General features: G+C 36.5%; 1 protein-coding gene across 1 annotated transcript; it reads left to right on the plus strand.

Moving 5' to 3' along the window:
* The first annotated feature begins 351 nt into the window (after positions 1-351).
* Positions 352-11342, plus strand: LOC106053332 (uncharacterized). Its single transcript, XM_056035645.1, has 3 exons — positions 352-569; positions 9058-9218; positions 9852-11342. Exons 1-3 carry the CDS (start codon positions 567-569, stop codon positions 10873-10875), a joined length of 1188 nt encoding a protein of 395 aa, XP_055891620.1. The 5' UTR covers positions 352-566; the 3' UTR covers positions 10876-11342.
* Positions 11343-16793: the final 5451 nt, after the last annotated feature.

Here is a 16793-nt window from a genome sequence, read left to right on the forward strand (position 1 = left end):
GCAGCTAATATTTTTGTTCATATGTTAAAACAGAGTATCCTATCGTCCCAATCTTTAATTAATTTGTAATCAAACAAGTCTTTGAAACAAACTCAGCTTATTTATCTTGAGCAACGCCATTTTAATATTCGATGTAGAATATTTTCCAAGTTCAATTCTTAAATGAAGCGTTAATAATTAATCGATTAATGAAATTAAGTCGAGCGAAATCAAAAGAAGTAGGCTATTCGCCAATGCCTTGTATAGGAATTAAGAAAAAAGAGTGGGGGAGAGAGCTTGTAAGGTGTGGGGAGTAAATCCGGGACTGCGCAGGGCTGTTATCACCTGAATGAGCCTTTGAATGGTGTGGAACTGAGAGCCCAATGAAGTGTGAAGATCTACTACAGAACACGTCATACGTCAGCTGACTGATACTGCTTTCTGGATCAGTCAAGGGCTGGAATTGAGTTTATGGTTTGTATTGCTAAGCTGATTTCTCAAGTTGATATCTTTGTATCGAGTTCTCTGATCGACAATGTGTTTAATTCTGGATTAACACTTTATGAAGTCAATCTTGAAGTGTTAACATGGTAAGTTTCTATCTATTGGACTGATACAAATGTTAGAAATGGTTTAGGCTACAAAAAAGCAATTTACAATTTTTGTTCACATCTCAATAATAATTGTAACAAAGCTTATTAAATATTAACTCACTCCGTCTGTCAGTCTGTTTGTCTGTCTGGTAAAAAGTGTGTACACGATATTTCTCTCACATTCTCGGATCAAGCTGAAACTTCGCACAATTATTCATTGTCATAGACAAGACATGAATCAATAAATAACAATGTTACAAAGACAGTTTGTGTGGAAACACAAACTCAAAATCGGCCCCCAGTCAGGTAAAAAGGCAGGTTTCAATATTTTCAGAAAGAATATTAGAATGAAACTCTATCAAAGCAAAATGACAGAAATAAATGGAAAAAGAAGGTTGACAGATCTTGTGTGGTGCCCCAAAGGTTCCTCAGACCAAGGAATAGGTGACAGTGAGGAAGAAGTTTGATGTGAACCTGGCCTTACTAATGTCATATAAACGATTATCTAATTGATCTAATTGTTCTGTAAAGGGTCAATCTCTTATTCAAAGCCTAAGGAAAATACCATTATGTCGGATTTTCAATATCTTTTCTAGTTTACTAGATCTAAACGGGGCGGATGGACGGACAGACAAACCAATAAAACTAAAAGCGTCTGTTACCCTTTCGGGGGCCCCTTAAATAGAAACTAATTAGTCAATACATTTCTGGTAATAATTATTATTAAATGCTGTACTAGCACTAGAGAAGAAGGAGCATTTTATACAAATTTGTCCTAGCATATGAAACAAGGAATGTGCCTTTACCTTTGTGTTTTTCTTTCTTTATGTCTTTCTTTCTTTGTGTCTTTCTTTCTTTTTGTCTTTCTTTCTTTATGTCTTTCTTTTTTGTATCTTTCATTCCTTTTGTCTTTCTTTCTTTAGATCGTTCTTTCTTTTTGTTTTCTTTCTTTTTGTCTTTCTTTCTTTGTGTCTTTTTTTTCTTTTTGTCTATCTTTCTTAAGGTCTTTCTTTATTTTTGTCTTTCTTTAATATTGTCTTTCTTTATTTTTGTCATTCTTTCTGTATGTCTTTCTTTATTTAGGTTTTTTTCTGTTTATGTCTTTCTTTCTTTTTATCTTTCTTTAGGTGTGCTTTCTTTCTTTATGTCTTTCTTTCTTTTTTGTCTTTCTTTCTTTATGTCTTTCTTTCTTAAGGTCTTTCTGTCTTTCTTTCTTTTTGTCTTTATTTCTTTTTTGTCTTTCTTTCTTTATGTCTTCCTTTCTTATGATCTTTCTTTTTTAATGTCTTTCTTTCTTAAGGTCTTTCTGTCTTTCTTTCTTTTTGTCTTTTTTACTTTATGTCTTACTTCCTTTTTGGTCTTTCTTTCTTTTTGTCTTGCTTTCTTTTTGTCTTACTTTCTTTTTGTCTTTCTTTCTTTTTATCTTTCTTTCTTAATGTCTTTCTTTCTTTGTGTTTTTCTTTCTTTATGTTTTTCTTTCTTTGTGTCTTTCTTTCTTTATGTCTTTTTTGTTTGTGTCTTTCTTTCTTTTTGTGTTTCTTTTTTTTGTCTTTCTTTCTTTGTGTCTTTCTTTCTTTATGTCTTTTTTTTGTTTGTGTCTTTCTTTCTTTTTGTCTTTCTTTTTTTTGTCTTTCTTTCTTTGTGTCTTTCTTTCTTTATGTTTTTTTGTTTGTGTCTTTTTTTTTTTTTGTGTTTCTTTCTTTTTGTCTTTCTTTCTTTTTTATCTTTCTTTCTTTATGTCTTTCTTTCTTTGTGTTTTTCTTTCTTTATGTTTTTCTTTCTTTGTGTCTTTCTTTCTTTATGCCTTTTTTGTTTGTGTCTTTCTTTCTTTTTGTGTTTCTTTTTTTTGTCTTTCTTTCTTTGTGTCTTTCTTTCTTTTTGTGTTTCTTTTTTTTTGTCTTTCTTTCTTTGGGTCTTTCTTTCTTTATGTTTTTTTGTTTGTGTCTTTCTTTCTTTCTTTTTGTGTTTCTTTCTTTTTGTCTTTCTTTCTTTGTGTCTTTCTTTCTTTATGTTTTTTTTGTTTGTGTCTTTCTTTCTTTTTGTGTTTCTTCTTTTTGTCTTTCTTTCTTTGTTTCTGTTTTTCTTTCTTTTTTGTCTTTCTTTCTTTTTGTGTTTTGTTTCTTTTTGTCTTTCTTTCTTTGTGTCTTTCTTTCTTTATTTTTTTTTGTTTGTGTCTTTCTTTCTTTTTGTCTTTCTTTCTTTGTTTGTGTTTTTCTTTCTTTTTGTCTTTCTTTCTTTTTGTGTTTCTTTCTTTTTGTCTTTCTTTCTTTGTTTGTGTTTTTCTTTCTTTTTTGTCTTTCTTTCTTTGATTGTGTTTTTCTTTCTTTTTTGTCTTTCTTTCTTTGTGTCTTTCTTTCTTTATGTCTTTCTTTATGTCTTTCTTTAGGTCTTTCTTTCTTTGTGTCTTTCATTCTTTTTGTCTATCTTTCTTTTTGTCTTTTTTTTCTTTATCCCTACCCAGAATGGGCCAATCTAGATCCGTTTTGCATAGGGCCCCGCCATTTTTGAGGGCCGTCCCTGGTGGAGGAAAGAAACTAGTTGGAACTGTGGGTGACAATCTTTCAACCGTAATTGACAGACTCTAATCTCCTTTACGGTCATTACATTAAAACTGGATAGAACCCTCTCCAAAACAGAGGTCTTCATTCCCATTAAAATTGCTCGATGAGTCTACAATTGAAGGCAGCCTACATCTGTAGTCAGTATTATATTATAAGCCTACGTGTCCAAAGGGTAAATCAAACGTTTATCGTATAAAGTAAAATAATAAAAAAAATCTTTTGGATAGTTTGGTCCATGTATATCAGTATTTTCTTATTCCCCAGCATCAATATCGATGACAGGCTGTACCTAGATCAGACACTTCTTCCTATATGTACATATATCTAGTAGAATAAGATCACAATCTTCTACTCTTCTTCTGTATAAGAATGAATTGTACAGGTCGCTCAACTTGTTAGTAACTTGAGAAACCAGGACCTACTGGAAGTAATAGCCTTGACATTTGAACATTTGATTTACACCATTAAACCAGTCGACATTGTATGGCCACGCCTTCCCCTCCCCGTCAACCACTGGGTCGAGTTGTTCATGTTATCCGAATGGCTTTTGGTGTTGTCATGTTAATTCCGACCCCACATGTAGCACATTAGAGATTAAGTTTATGCACGTTAAATCCATTTACGGAGCAGTTCGTTGTACAAATCTTTGTATCTCCAACAAGTTCGCATGCAGAATTGAACGCTATTTGTTACACAATATATGGGCCTTCAAGAAGAAATGTAAATTAGGGGCTTGGGACAAAACTGTCTTTTCACTCATGAATAAGGAGCAAGTTTTGGGAAATGTTTCAAGTGCACGCGGTAAGGTCATAGGTTGAAATACGAATGAACTTCTATCCAAATTATATATATATATATATAGGCTTACAAGATTACCGCTATGCATATTGGGGTTTTGACCGATTTTGATTTCATTAAAGTCAGCATTTTTAAAGGACGTATCTGAATGCCAGAGCAGGTGACGTTAGATAAAGGACAATCCGATAAAATCAGATAAATGGCAGATCTGATGACGTTAGTTAAGGGACTGATCAGAAGATGTTAGTTAAGGGATAGATAAAAAGATGTTTGATTATTTGCCCTGTAAAATATGCTTTAAAGTGGTTAAATTATATCTAATGTGGTTTGATTTCTATTCCGATGATATAGTGTAGATCTATATTCTTAGTATTGACCACCTACGGGTAACTTCAGTGTTTTACTAGTGATAGTTGCTATTGACAAGACTTCATGACTAAATAACGTAAACAGTATAAATCAGTGATGCCCAACCTAATTCGACCTGCGGGCCATTTTAATTTCTGACACTCGTGTCGCGGGCCACGTGAACGAAAATGTACACACACATACACAAAAAACCGAAATGAAATTGACCTGAATTTGAAACTATTAGATAAGAAAACTGTGGAGCAGTTTAAGGAATTGGTTATCTGAAGTGATTTTTGTTTTCACGCGTCAGAAAATGGCTTAATTTCTGTACTTAAAAAAAGAACAACATTGTAGCTAGCTTTGACGTCGACTCATTTTTTTGTCGCTTTTTTGGTAAATATTTCCATCAATCCTCCATTCACTAGGCGTAGTTTAACAATCTTTTTATTCGCGGCTCAAACCAAGAATGACGCCATATTTGTTTCATAATGACGTTCATGGGCGTAGCCAGGGGGGGGGGGGGGGCGGGGGGTTGGGGTTCAACTCCCCCCCCCCCGAAATGAAATCCCCCCCCAGGGGGGGATCGGAATGTAGTGAATGATTTTTTTGCTTTAATTTTGTTTATTTTAAGTGAGATTTTAATACTAAACCATCACTTGCCCCAGCACAACCAATGGGGTTTTGAGTTTAAAACCCCCTACCAGGGGGTTTTGAGTTTAAAACACCCTACAGGGGGGGTTCGAGTTTAAAACCCCTACCAGGGGTTTTGAGTTTAAAACCCCCTACCAGGGGTTTTGAGTTTTAAACCCCCTACTTGGTTTTTTTTTTTGCAGTTAACCCCCCCTCTTCTATAAAACAAAACAAAAAATGCAAACGAAAATCCCCTAATTCCAAGAGCACAGTTAACGGAGATTTTGATTTTAAACCCCCCTCCAAAATTTACGATAAACCCCCTCTTCAATATAAAAAAAAAAAGCTAATTACGCACTCAAAATGTTATGAGCGTAGCTAAATGGGTTTTGACTTAGTTTTGAGTTTAAACCCCACTTCAGCGGGGTTTGAAGGTAAAAAATACCTCTTTAATAATAAAAACAAAGCAAATTATACACTCAAAATGTTATGAGTGTAGTCAAAGGGGTTTTGAGTTTAAACTCCCCTCCAGTGGAGTTTGAAGCTATAAAGTAAGTATAAATAAAATCAAATTACTCACTCTAAAATCTATAAGCGTAGCCAAAGGGGTTTTGAGTTTAAAGTTTAAACCCCCAGCCAGGGAGGTTTGAGGCTAAAAAATACATCTTCAGTTGAAGAAAAAAGCAAATTACGCACTCAAAATGCTATGAGCGTTGCCAAAAGGGGTTTTGAGTTTAAACCCCCATTCAGATGGATATGACTCTAAAAAATACCTCTTCAATATAAAAAAAAGCAAATTACACACTAAAATTATTTGAGCATAGCCAATCCAATCGGGGGGTTTGAGTTTAAACCCCTCTTCTACAGATGGCGTTTTTTAAAAGTTTAAAACCCCTCCAGATGGTTTTGAGTTTAAGATCCCCCTTACAGTGCATTTTGTGTTGGAAAACCCCAAACAGATGATTTTGACGATAAAACTTCTCTTTTCGATATAAAATCTCAAGCAAACTACAGTCACCTAATTCCAAGAGCGTATTTAAGAGAGGTTACACATTTTTACCAGTGGCAGGGCTCCCTTAATAAACTGCAGTGAATAGTCATCTGCCGAAATTGAAAAACACTAATTGTGGCTCAACAAAGATGGTTAAGACAGATTTTAGGAGTCAGTTATAGAGATCGGGTTTAAATCAAGGAAATCCTATGCCGAACTGGGAGTCGACCCTTTAGTAAGATTGTGAGCGAGCGACGCATGAGGTTTGCGGGACATGTTCTCCGACAAAATGAATTACGCATAAGAAGAGTTGCAATGATATCCTAGTACAACTTGACGCCACTCATTCATTGAGGTCCTCATGGCAGGTGGGAAGAGGCTTCAGACATTACCAGTGACAGATTTTTATGGAAACAGCTTGACGGCAAATGCTCCGAAACGGCGCGGGAGGGTCTAAGTCAGTAAGAATAGCACATTAGGTTTTTGAAATAAAACTTTTTAATAGCAGGAAAATGCACTGTAGATACCTCAGAATATGCATTTTGTTGGCTTTCAATATCAGAAATAGTGCTTGGCGGCGGGGCTTCGCCCCGCGCTGGGGGAGCTTCTAGCGCTCCCCCAGACACCCTTGCTAGTAATGGCGGGTAATCTACAATTTTTCCACTAAGTCATGGAAGAACCTATTCTAGGGCACAATTAACGTCTTCCGAAAGAATGAAGGGTTAGAATGTAATAAAGATTATGTACACACACACACACACACACATAAACACATATTTTTAAAAAATTTCGCGGGGGGGGGGGGGGGGTTGGGGGGGAGGAGAAAAAAATCCCCCCCAAACCACCGAAAAAAAATCCTGGCTACGCCGATGATGACGTTTATATGTTGTTCTTTTTGGAAACAGACACCTTTTTTATAGATCAGGTTTTTTTTTTCGATTGGGTTGTCTACACTTTTTGCCGACATTTCGGCGGGCCGGATGGAACCACGTCGCGGGCCGGTTTTGGCCCGCGGGCCGTATTTTGGGCATGACTGGCAAAAATCATCAAATGGTTTATATTCATATACATTAAAAGTCATTTCCCTTATCATTGCTATAGAAAGAATCAACGATAATTTTAAAAACAAATTGGTAAGAATTCGACTTTTACCAAAATATTTAACTTAACATCCACGAAGACGAATCTCTATCTTTTGTTATGATTTTTTTGTTCGACCAAATAGAACTATGTGAGATAGGACAGGATAGTGGTGTATCGGTTAGAGTGGACTGTAGCCATGATAGTGCTACCTGTTAGATATAACAGGATAGTGGTGTATCGGTTAGGGGAGGCCTGTAGCCATGATAGTGCTACCTGTTAGATATAACAGGATAGTGGTTGTATCGGTTAGGGGAGGCCTGTAGCCATGATAGTGCTACCTGTTAGATATAACAGGATAGTGGTGTATCGGTTAGAGTGGACTGTAGCCATGATAGTGCTACCTGTTAGATATAACAGGATAGTGGTGTATCGGTTAGAGTGGACTGTAGCCATGATAGTGCTACCTGTTAGATATAACAGGATAGTGGTGTATCGGTTAGAGTGGACTGTAGCCATGATAGTGCTACCTGTTAGATATAACAGGATAGTGGTGTATCGGTTAGAGTGGACTGTAGCCATGATAGTGCTACCTGTTAGATATAACAGGATAGTGATGTATCAGTTAGGGGAGGACTGTAGACTATTAGATATGCCGGAGCCTAGATATGGCTGTCTGTTAAACCCGAGCCTTGTTAAGGTTGTCTGTTAGATTAGGACACAGCCATCATAAGGCTGTCTATTAGATAAGGCCACAACCATGTCTGTTAGGACCGAAGATAGGATAGGGCTGTATGGATCACTTTTTGGCAAATAATTTATAATTATCTTTTCCAAGTTTTAAATGAAAGACCACATAAATGTGATGGCTTCGATCCTACTCTAGGTAATTATGTGACATGTACTCTAAGACCACGTGACCTGTAGCCACTTCAGTTCTGCTCTGAGCATGCTATCTCTCGTGTGTAGCCAATTGAAATGTTTGGGGGGGGGGGGGCTGAAACTCGAGACGTTCATTTTGCGAGTCAGGCAAGAGTTATTCGTGATAATCTATTTGGGATCATTTTGGATCTGATTTATGTTTATCCAGTTCTATGTCGTTCTAATCACACACACACAGAAGAAGGCTGCAGAGTGCACTGTCACACCTATGTCAGGCAAGCGAACGGCGCAGGAACTGTAATGTACTTTTGACTTAATTGCCGTTCACTTGGCACACAGTGACACTAGAAAGTACAATACCGAGCGGAATTGTTTCCAAGCTAGCATACGTATTGTTTCTGGGCTAATGTTTATATTTGTAGCTGAGTCTTTAATGTCACCAAACTACCAAATAAAACAGAACATTAATTAAATATTACCATTACGATTTCATTAATTCTAAGCTAGTCAGGTCTTGAAAAGTCTTTTATTTTCATTTGTATGCGTGTTATTTCTGGGTTAATGTTTGTACCATTAGTTGGATTTTAATGTCACCAAACTATCGAATAAAACACAATTGTAATTGTATCTTACGTTCCCACACATTTGACCGAGTGCTGATAGCGACGTTCTTTTATTCAAGTGTATAGAATTGACATTAGCGTGTTCATCTGGTACTACGACAGCACTGTTTCATCTAGAAAAAATGTTTATTTTAAATTCTTTTAAGAAATACAAAATATGAACATTTGAAGGTTTTTAAATACCTTTATTTAACAAGTTTAGACATTGTATCACATGACAACATCAAACTATTAATGAGCGTATCTTTTTCTAAAATGATTCTTAAAAGACATCTTCTCGAATCCAGAAAGTCCATTGGTGTCATTTGATGAAGTAGGAGAATATTTTATTTTAATTTTAATTTAAATAGAGTAGATTGGTCGGCTACTTATTATTAAGTTTGGCTTTAACTCTTTCTCTCCGTAATTATTTACCACATTCTGATGGAATCAATGTTTGTATCGTCGGTTAGGAGAGAAAGAGTTAATCAAAATATTATAGATGCAAGTTTCTATAGAGTTACTATAAAAATGTTTGAACAGTGAAGACACTTGAATTATTTGTCATGAAAATCTACTTCCTGTTTCAGGCAACAGACGTGCTGGAGAGGTTTATCAAAAAGAGCCAAAGAAATAAACTCTGGGCGCATGCGCGAAACAAAACAACCGAGAAACAGCTGGAGGGGAGATTACAACATTTGCAGGAGGAGTATGACCGAGAGTACAGACACTACATTAGGAAGAGAAACAGGTAAAGCAGTACATTGATGTCCCGCAAGAAAAGTCTAGCACCCCGAAACTAGACACTTTAGCCGTACTAGAAGTACGATTTATTTTTTGATTCCCTAGGGCAGTGTTTCCCAAACTGTGTTCTGCGGAACCACAGTCTTCTGAAACGCCTTTATACGTGTTCCTCGAACTACTAGAATGATTACCTAGTAGGCCACCACGTAAATTAATCTATCTAAAAAAATAAGCATATTGTTCCGCTAAATACACAGAATGTGCGAAGTGTTCCGTTAAAGAAAAAGTTTGGGAACCACTGGCCTAGGGAATGAGCTCTGCACCTTCAGCTTTGCCGGCATCGCCTCTGTTCAGTTTCAACCTTGAAATAGAAAATGTCAGTATTTAAAGCTAAGTTTTAAATACAAACTTTTAGGCACAGAGATTTGCCAGTAATGTAGATAGTTAACAAGCGCAAGTAGACATGGAAAGTACATATTAATAGTTTATATGCTTTTTAAATGACTTAAACATAGGCTAAACTGTTAAACATAGGCTAAACTGTTAAACATAGGCTAAACTGTTAAACATAAATTAATGGTTCATGTCACGACATAAGACAGAGATATTTTACAATTGTTTCTTTTATTTTCCTTCACAGAATTTATCGTGATCTTATTGATTTGAGGAGTCTTAATGAACCCAAGCAGAATGAAGATGGGGAAAAGACAATACTTCACTGTTCTGCCCTAGCTACTGTTACAACAATACCAAAAGCTGACCTTTCACTTCTTGTCCAAGGCTCCCAAAGCATACAGACAATAAACTCGATCAACAATGTTCCTAAAAGTCGTTCTGATGCCTTGCTACCGATCAGTACTCTGACATCAACAAAAACTATAACCGAGAAAGAATCAGAATCGCATGAAACGAAACAAAGGTTTAACGCGACAAACTTTAAGGCCATCGGACGGCAGACATCGCGAAGTGACTCCTCCCTTGTCTTAAATCAGAGTGACTCTGCTCTATTTGTCTTGGGCAGCGACAACAAGCAATCAATGGCGGGTCATGATTGTATCCACGTGACATTCGAAGAAACGGAAAGAGTCACAAGAAAGACAGTGGACTTGGACACTGCTTGTAGGTACAAGGAGGGTTCTAAAACTGGCGTCTCGTGCCTTCACTTCCCTTGTCACATTCCCAGAACGTATCACACCATTGGCTACAGACGGAATGATCTTATTCCAAGGACTAGCGATATTACGAACAGAGGCTTTGATCCTGTACCTGATGAGCGTCCTGCACACCCCAAGGACAGCACAAGGAGTACTAATTCGATCATAGAAGACATTACAACTTTCGTACCTTCCAAAAATGAGATTCCTAAATGGAACAATAGGAAATCTAAGGGAACAGTCAAACTGAATCAATCTATCAACGGACCTATGTTTTCACCCAAACCTCTTGACCCTGTATTGGAACAGATTCGAACTGGTGCCGTAGAGGAAATAGGAGAAACTCCTTCCATGACGAGAAAAACTGTCCGAGCCAAAATTCGAGGGTTGAAGCAGCTAGTACTAGAAATGAGGTTCAGAAATGATAAGACCAAACCTCCAGACTGGGCAGTAAACTATGGCACTCGATTGCCCACCAGATTTCTACTCAATCCTGCCTTCCCAGTCTAGAAGAAAAATAAAATTTTGCAGTTTTTTTTATGTCTTTATTTATAGAATCAAAAAGTTGTTTTACCTTTTTTTGAGAAACTAAAATAAAGTTTGTTTTTGAATAAAAACGTTGAAGGATGTAGAACTGTGATTTAAAATCTCTTCAAGCCTCTAAAATATGTATAATGTATTCATCCTCGAAATAAAGAATCACCCTTTGTGTCAGGATTTTGTGATTTTACCATCACAAAAGAGATACAAGACACCGATAGCAAAGACAAACAGACACAAACACTCTTTTGTTCCCCTGGCAATCAAATCATTAAATAAGAACAATCTGGTATAAACTTTGTCACATGTAAATTATGAGTGAGTCTGGTGTGAATGTACACTTTGGTTTCTTATAGTTATAATGTTTTTTGTTTGGTGTAATGCACAAATTGTAAGACAAATTTCCTTACGGATAATAAAGATTATTATTATTATTATTATTATTATCCTGCAGTTCAGTGTTTCAAGATAACGTAGAGCTTACCTCCAATATTTGTACATCTCAGAATGAAACTAGAGAAACTAGGAACAAACTTCTCGCTATATAAGAGACATGTTTCAAATAGTGCTACGCTCAATGTTTTTAATCTACCATTTAATATTCCATGAAAATCTATTAGCTACTTCATTTGTTGAAATAAAATTTAAAAAAAAAACCTTCAGGATCTCACAATAAGTTAGTCTAGAGCAAATGTGTCAATACATAGAGCCAACCCAATTATTTGTGGTGTCTTATTCATATTCAATTCAAATTAAAGGGGCATTAACTCCAGACAATGTCAGTTCAAGTCAAACCAGCGTACATCGTGTTCCTTGCGTGACATGTTGGGTTGTTCAGCTGTAATTACATTGCTGTCACTTGGAGAATGCTGCATTTGAACTTTCTGGCTTCTATTCTGAGGAGTTAAATGATTTAGAAATCCCAGAAAGTTATTTTCGTACCCAGGATTTCCCTGTTGGCTCGTCGATACAATGTAGACATGTTGATAACTGGAACCTGGACCGCCGTATTCTAGGACAGTTTCTCCATCGAAGTATGGGATAAGGTCGACGGTCACGAGAAAACCTGAACCAGATATGGATGTATCCGAAGTGAAGTGAAACTCCACCATTTTAAAAGCCTGGACCAGGACCTTCAGCGTTTTGCCGTGGAGCCAGTTTCCGCAAAACGTTTGCCCCGCGATCTTGAGGTTGTCGTAGTCACAGTGCTCCTGAAACTCGACGTCAAAACGCCCGAACTGCAGGACAAGTACGTACGACTCCACTTGGTGGTTGATCAAGAGGTAGCAGTCAAGGTCATGGCCGTAACTTGCTGCAGGCGTCAGCGCAGGGCTCTTGATGATGAAATGTTTGTCTGAACTTGGAATGAACTGGTCCTGACACATGACGTATGTTGTTGGAAAACACTCAGACGAAGTGACAGACGCGCTGGCAACATTCTTAATGTCAAAATGTTGCCGCAACATCAACAAAAGAAAGAAAAACATTAGCGGGCCAGCTGGCATGATAAGATTTATGGAGAACACTTTATCAACTGACAGGATGTTAGGGGTTAATTTCAAAAGCCGGCCATTAGTGTCAACTGAACGGTAATTGTTAATATTCACACCAATATAATGCGTTGTTTTAATAAATTAAGTATCGAGTGAAAAATAACAAAAACGCTCACTTGAATATTTTGAATAAAAATACCAGAAGATATTGTCATGTCAACGAACAAGTAAGATGTATGTTTTGATTTCACAACCGACATATTTATACCAAGTAAAAAAAAAAAAAACGAGACAAAATATTGAGTTAGAAAAGTTTCAAATACATTAAGACCTGGGATAATGCTGTGAGGCCTTTATTTGTTTCATAAACTCCATCATAAGGGGATTTTAACGTATCGGTTCCCACAGCATCGATCACATGGCGCTGCCAATGAGCTTGTATTGATTCTGTTTATTAGCTTTGTTTGTTTGGTAATAAAGATAGGGCCAAGAAATGTGTCATAATATTTTTGAGTTTGAGTCATTGGGGAGTCTGTGTACATTGTCCAGGACAGGTATTTGGTCTGTGTACATTGTCCAGGACAGGTATTTGGAAAGAAATTCTTGTCTTTTCAAACAATAAATATTTACGATATTTACGCTTTCTCTCTAACCCTCTCTTTCTCTCTCTTTCAATATCTATCTACCTATCTACCTATCTATCTATCTATCTATCTATCTATCTATCTATCTATCTATCTATCTATCTATCTATCTATCTATCTATCTATCTATCTATCTATCTATCTATCTATCTATCTATCTATCTATCAATCTATCTATCTGTCTATCTATCTGTCTATCTATCTATCTATCTATCTATCTATCTATCTATCTATCTAACGTATTGGACAATTCTAAAAATGTGTGCTATTGTAAATGTGTTTAGTTTATGTGCGAGGCCCTAGCACGTCTATGATATAGAGGCAGGTCTATTCATGGCTTTTTATTATGACTTTGAAAAGTTCACGTTCTTTAACTGAAGAGATATATAACTAGAGATTTTCAGCGGTTGTGGTAGTTAAAACAATACATAGAGATTGTACACATTTTGTGACATATTTGCATGAGAAATTTGAAGCTCAGCAATTTGTTCTTTGTTTACAGTTCGATGTATTCAGATTAGGCTTACATTATGTCATCAATAAAACACAGTAATATTGAATTACATTCTAGAAAACTGATTTACAGAAAAATGGAAGACGATATAAGAAAAGTGTAGACAAATAAAGAGTCACATTGAAACATTGATATTCACTAGATAGACCAGTGTTTCCCAAACTCTCACAACCTAGTGTTGTTCCGCGATACCCGAATAGATGTTCAACGAAATCGTGGAATAATTAACCAGTAGGCCACCACGTGATTTAATCTCTCGAAAAAATAAGCTAAGTGTTCCGCTAAATACTCAGAATGTGCGAAGTGTTCCGTTACGGAAAAGTTTGGGAAACAGTGGACTAGACAAACTCAAGTCAACCAAGGACGACATAATGAAATGACTTGCTAACCAAGTAAAAAAATTAATTTGAGAACATACAGTACAACAAAAGTCCATATTTAATTATTATTATTATTTCACAGACTATCCATGCTTCCAATATTCTCTACACCGGAGACAGCTAGTGATATTTATCCGTCACAGATATCTCCAATGCAGTCTCTCATTAGGACGTTGCTTCTATGTTCAGTGTACCTACGTTTCTTTTTGCGGGCGAATAGTTTCAATTTCCGCATATATTAGTGCTAAATCGTCTGCTGTAATAAATGTTGACCTTAAAATTGTCTTTTGTAATAAATGTTGACCTTAAAAATCGTCTGCTGTATTAAAGTTGACGTCATAATCGTCTGCTGTATTTAAGTTGACTTTAAAATCGTCTGCTGTATTAAAGTTGACTCTAAAATCGTCTGCTGTATTAAAGTTGACTTTAAAATCGTCTGCTGAGTTGACTTTAAAATCGTATGCTGTATTAAAGTTGACTTCAAAATCGTCTGCTGTATTAAAGTTGACTTTAAAATCGTATGCTGTATTAAAGTTGACTTTAAAATCGTATGCTGTATTAAAGTTGCCTTTAAAATCGTATGCTGTATTAAAGTTGACGTCAAAATCGTCTGCTGTATTAAAGTTGACTTTAAAATCGTATGCTGTATTAAAGTTGACTTTAAAATCGTCTGCTGTATTAAAGTTGACTTCAAAATCGTCTGCTGTATTAAAGTTGACTTCAAAATCGTCTGCTGTATTAAAGTTGACTTTAAAATCGTCTGCTGTATTAAAGTTGACTTTAAAATCGTCTGCTGTATTAAAGTTGACTTTAAAATCGTCTGCTGTATTAAAGTTGACTTTAAAATCGTCTGCTGTATTAAAGTTGACTTCAAAATCGTCTGCTGAGTTGACTTTAAAATCGTATGCTGTATTAAAGTTGACTTCAAAATCGTCTGTTATATAAATGTTGATAAATGTCTGCGTTAAAAGTGATAGAATTACATGCACATTTTCATAGTGTTCCACATAGAATATGGAAAGTCGATTAGTTTCTTAGAAAAATGACTCCATCCAATGTAGTTAGACAGAGGTCAGGGCAATATTGAGGAAGACAGTTGAGTTGAGATCAATGTAGAAGAAACTCCTTGTTGTAGTGTCAGTAGTGATCATCTTCAGAAAGCTGCTAGATCTCTAGTTTTTTGCTTTTGCATTAGCTAATGTAGAGATAGAAAAAAAATAGAATATTGATTAGGCGGTTCTTTTTCTGTCTGTTATATTATTTACCATGATTCTGTTTGTCAAAGTCTTGTCTATTTTATCGTATTGTCTAAGTGTCATTTGTCATTTGTCTTATTTTATTTGGGTGTCGTTGTCAAGTTGTACAATATTCAATGTCCCACTGTCATGTGGTACAATATCCAGTTTGTCATTGTCAAGTGGTACAATGCCCAGTGTGTCTTGGTCAAGTGGTACAATGCCCAGTGTGTCTTGGTCAAGTGGTACAATGCCCAGTTAGTCATTGTCAAGGGGTACAATACCCAGTTTGTCATTGTCAAGGGGTACAATGCCCAGTTTGTCATTGTCATGTGGTACAATATCCAGTTTGTCATTGTCAAGGGGTACAATGCCCAGTTTGTCATTGTCAAGGGGTACAATGCCCAGTTTGTAATTGTCAAGTGGTACAATGCCCAGTTTGTCATTGTCAAGTGGTACAATGCCCAGTGTGTCTTGGTCAAGGGGTACAATGCCCAGTTTGTCATTGTCAAGGGGTACAATGCCCAGTTTGTCATTGTCAAGAGGTACAATGCCCAGTTTGTCATTGTCAATGGGTACAATGCCCAGTTTGTCATTGTCAAGTGGTACAATGCCCAGTGTGTCTTGGTCAAGTGGTACAATGCCCAGTTTGTCATTGTCAAGGGGTACAATGCCCAGTTTGTCATTGTCAAGAGGTACAATGCCCAGTTTGTCATTGTCAAGTGGTACAATGCCCAGTTAGTCATTGTCAAGTGGTACAATGCCCAGTGTGTCTTGGTCAAGTGGTACCTTGTCCAATGTTCCACTGTCGAGTGTTACTATGTCCAGTGTGTCCTTCCCAAGTGGTACAATGTCCAGTATTTCCTTGCCAAGTGGTACAATGCCCATTGCATCATTGTCTTGTATGTCATTGTTTCAATATTTTGTCATGGTAAAATACTTAAAATATAATTTATTATATATTCCCTTCCCTCCAATATTATAATTAATATTGATATTATTGAATACTAATGAATCCACCACTTCCTTTCGGCTGTATAGAAGAGAAAATTCACTGATTCTCAACGAGGATGCGTTGAAGAAAAATAAAGAAGTGAGCTGGATGTCACAGTATTGATGACAGACAAACAAGTGTGTGTGTGTATGCTGTCATACCTGAGTGCAGGGTGGAGGGACCATTCATGACAGATAGATTGGCTGGACTAATAGAGAGTTGTTGATAGCCTGATTGGTTAAAGCATCTCGTAGATAAGATTTGAATGTGTAATCTGTTAGGATCATATCGAAGTCTGGAAGTATGGATGTAAATGCTTGTAGGTAATAACGTCGGCTGCTGGTAGATGCTTAACACTAAGTTTAGAGTCTCTTCATTGAGATCCTGTGTGAAGAGCGGGTTTAATAAAAAGTTCCCCGTTCAGACCTTGCGGTCTATAGGGCAGATGACGTAAAGGCCATCTGTTTCTGTGGCCTAACGAGGGTGTCATGTAGACATCACAACGACCAACCGCTTTTACTTTCCCCAACTTATGTCAGGTACCCATTAGAGTTGATAACCAAAATAAACTATAAAAATATTTACAGTGGTCATAAAGCCTGGTCAAATGCAAGTAGACTTGCTGTCT

The sequence above is a fragment of the Biomphalaria glabrata genome, chromosome 1 (assembly GCF_947242115.1).
Source record: "Biomphalaria glabrata chromosome 1, xgBioGlab47.1, whole genome shotgun sequence".
Lineage (NCBI taxonomy): Eukaryota > Metazoa > Mollusca > Gastropoda > Planorbidae > Biomphalaria > Biomphalaria glabrata.

What these genes read in the sequence shown, in the direction of transcription:
- LOC106053332 (XM_056035645.1), top strand. An exon ending in TACATTAGGAAGAGAAACAG is followed by an intron (nt 9,219 to 9,851) that starts GTAAAGCAGTAC and finishes TTTCCTTCACAG; the next exon opens with AATTTATCGTGATCTTATTG.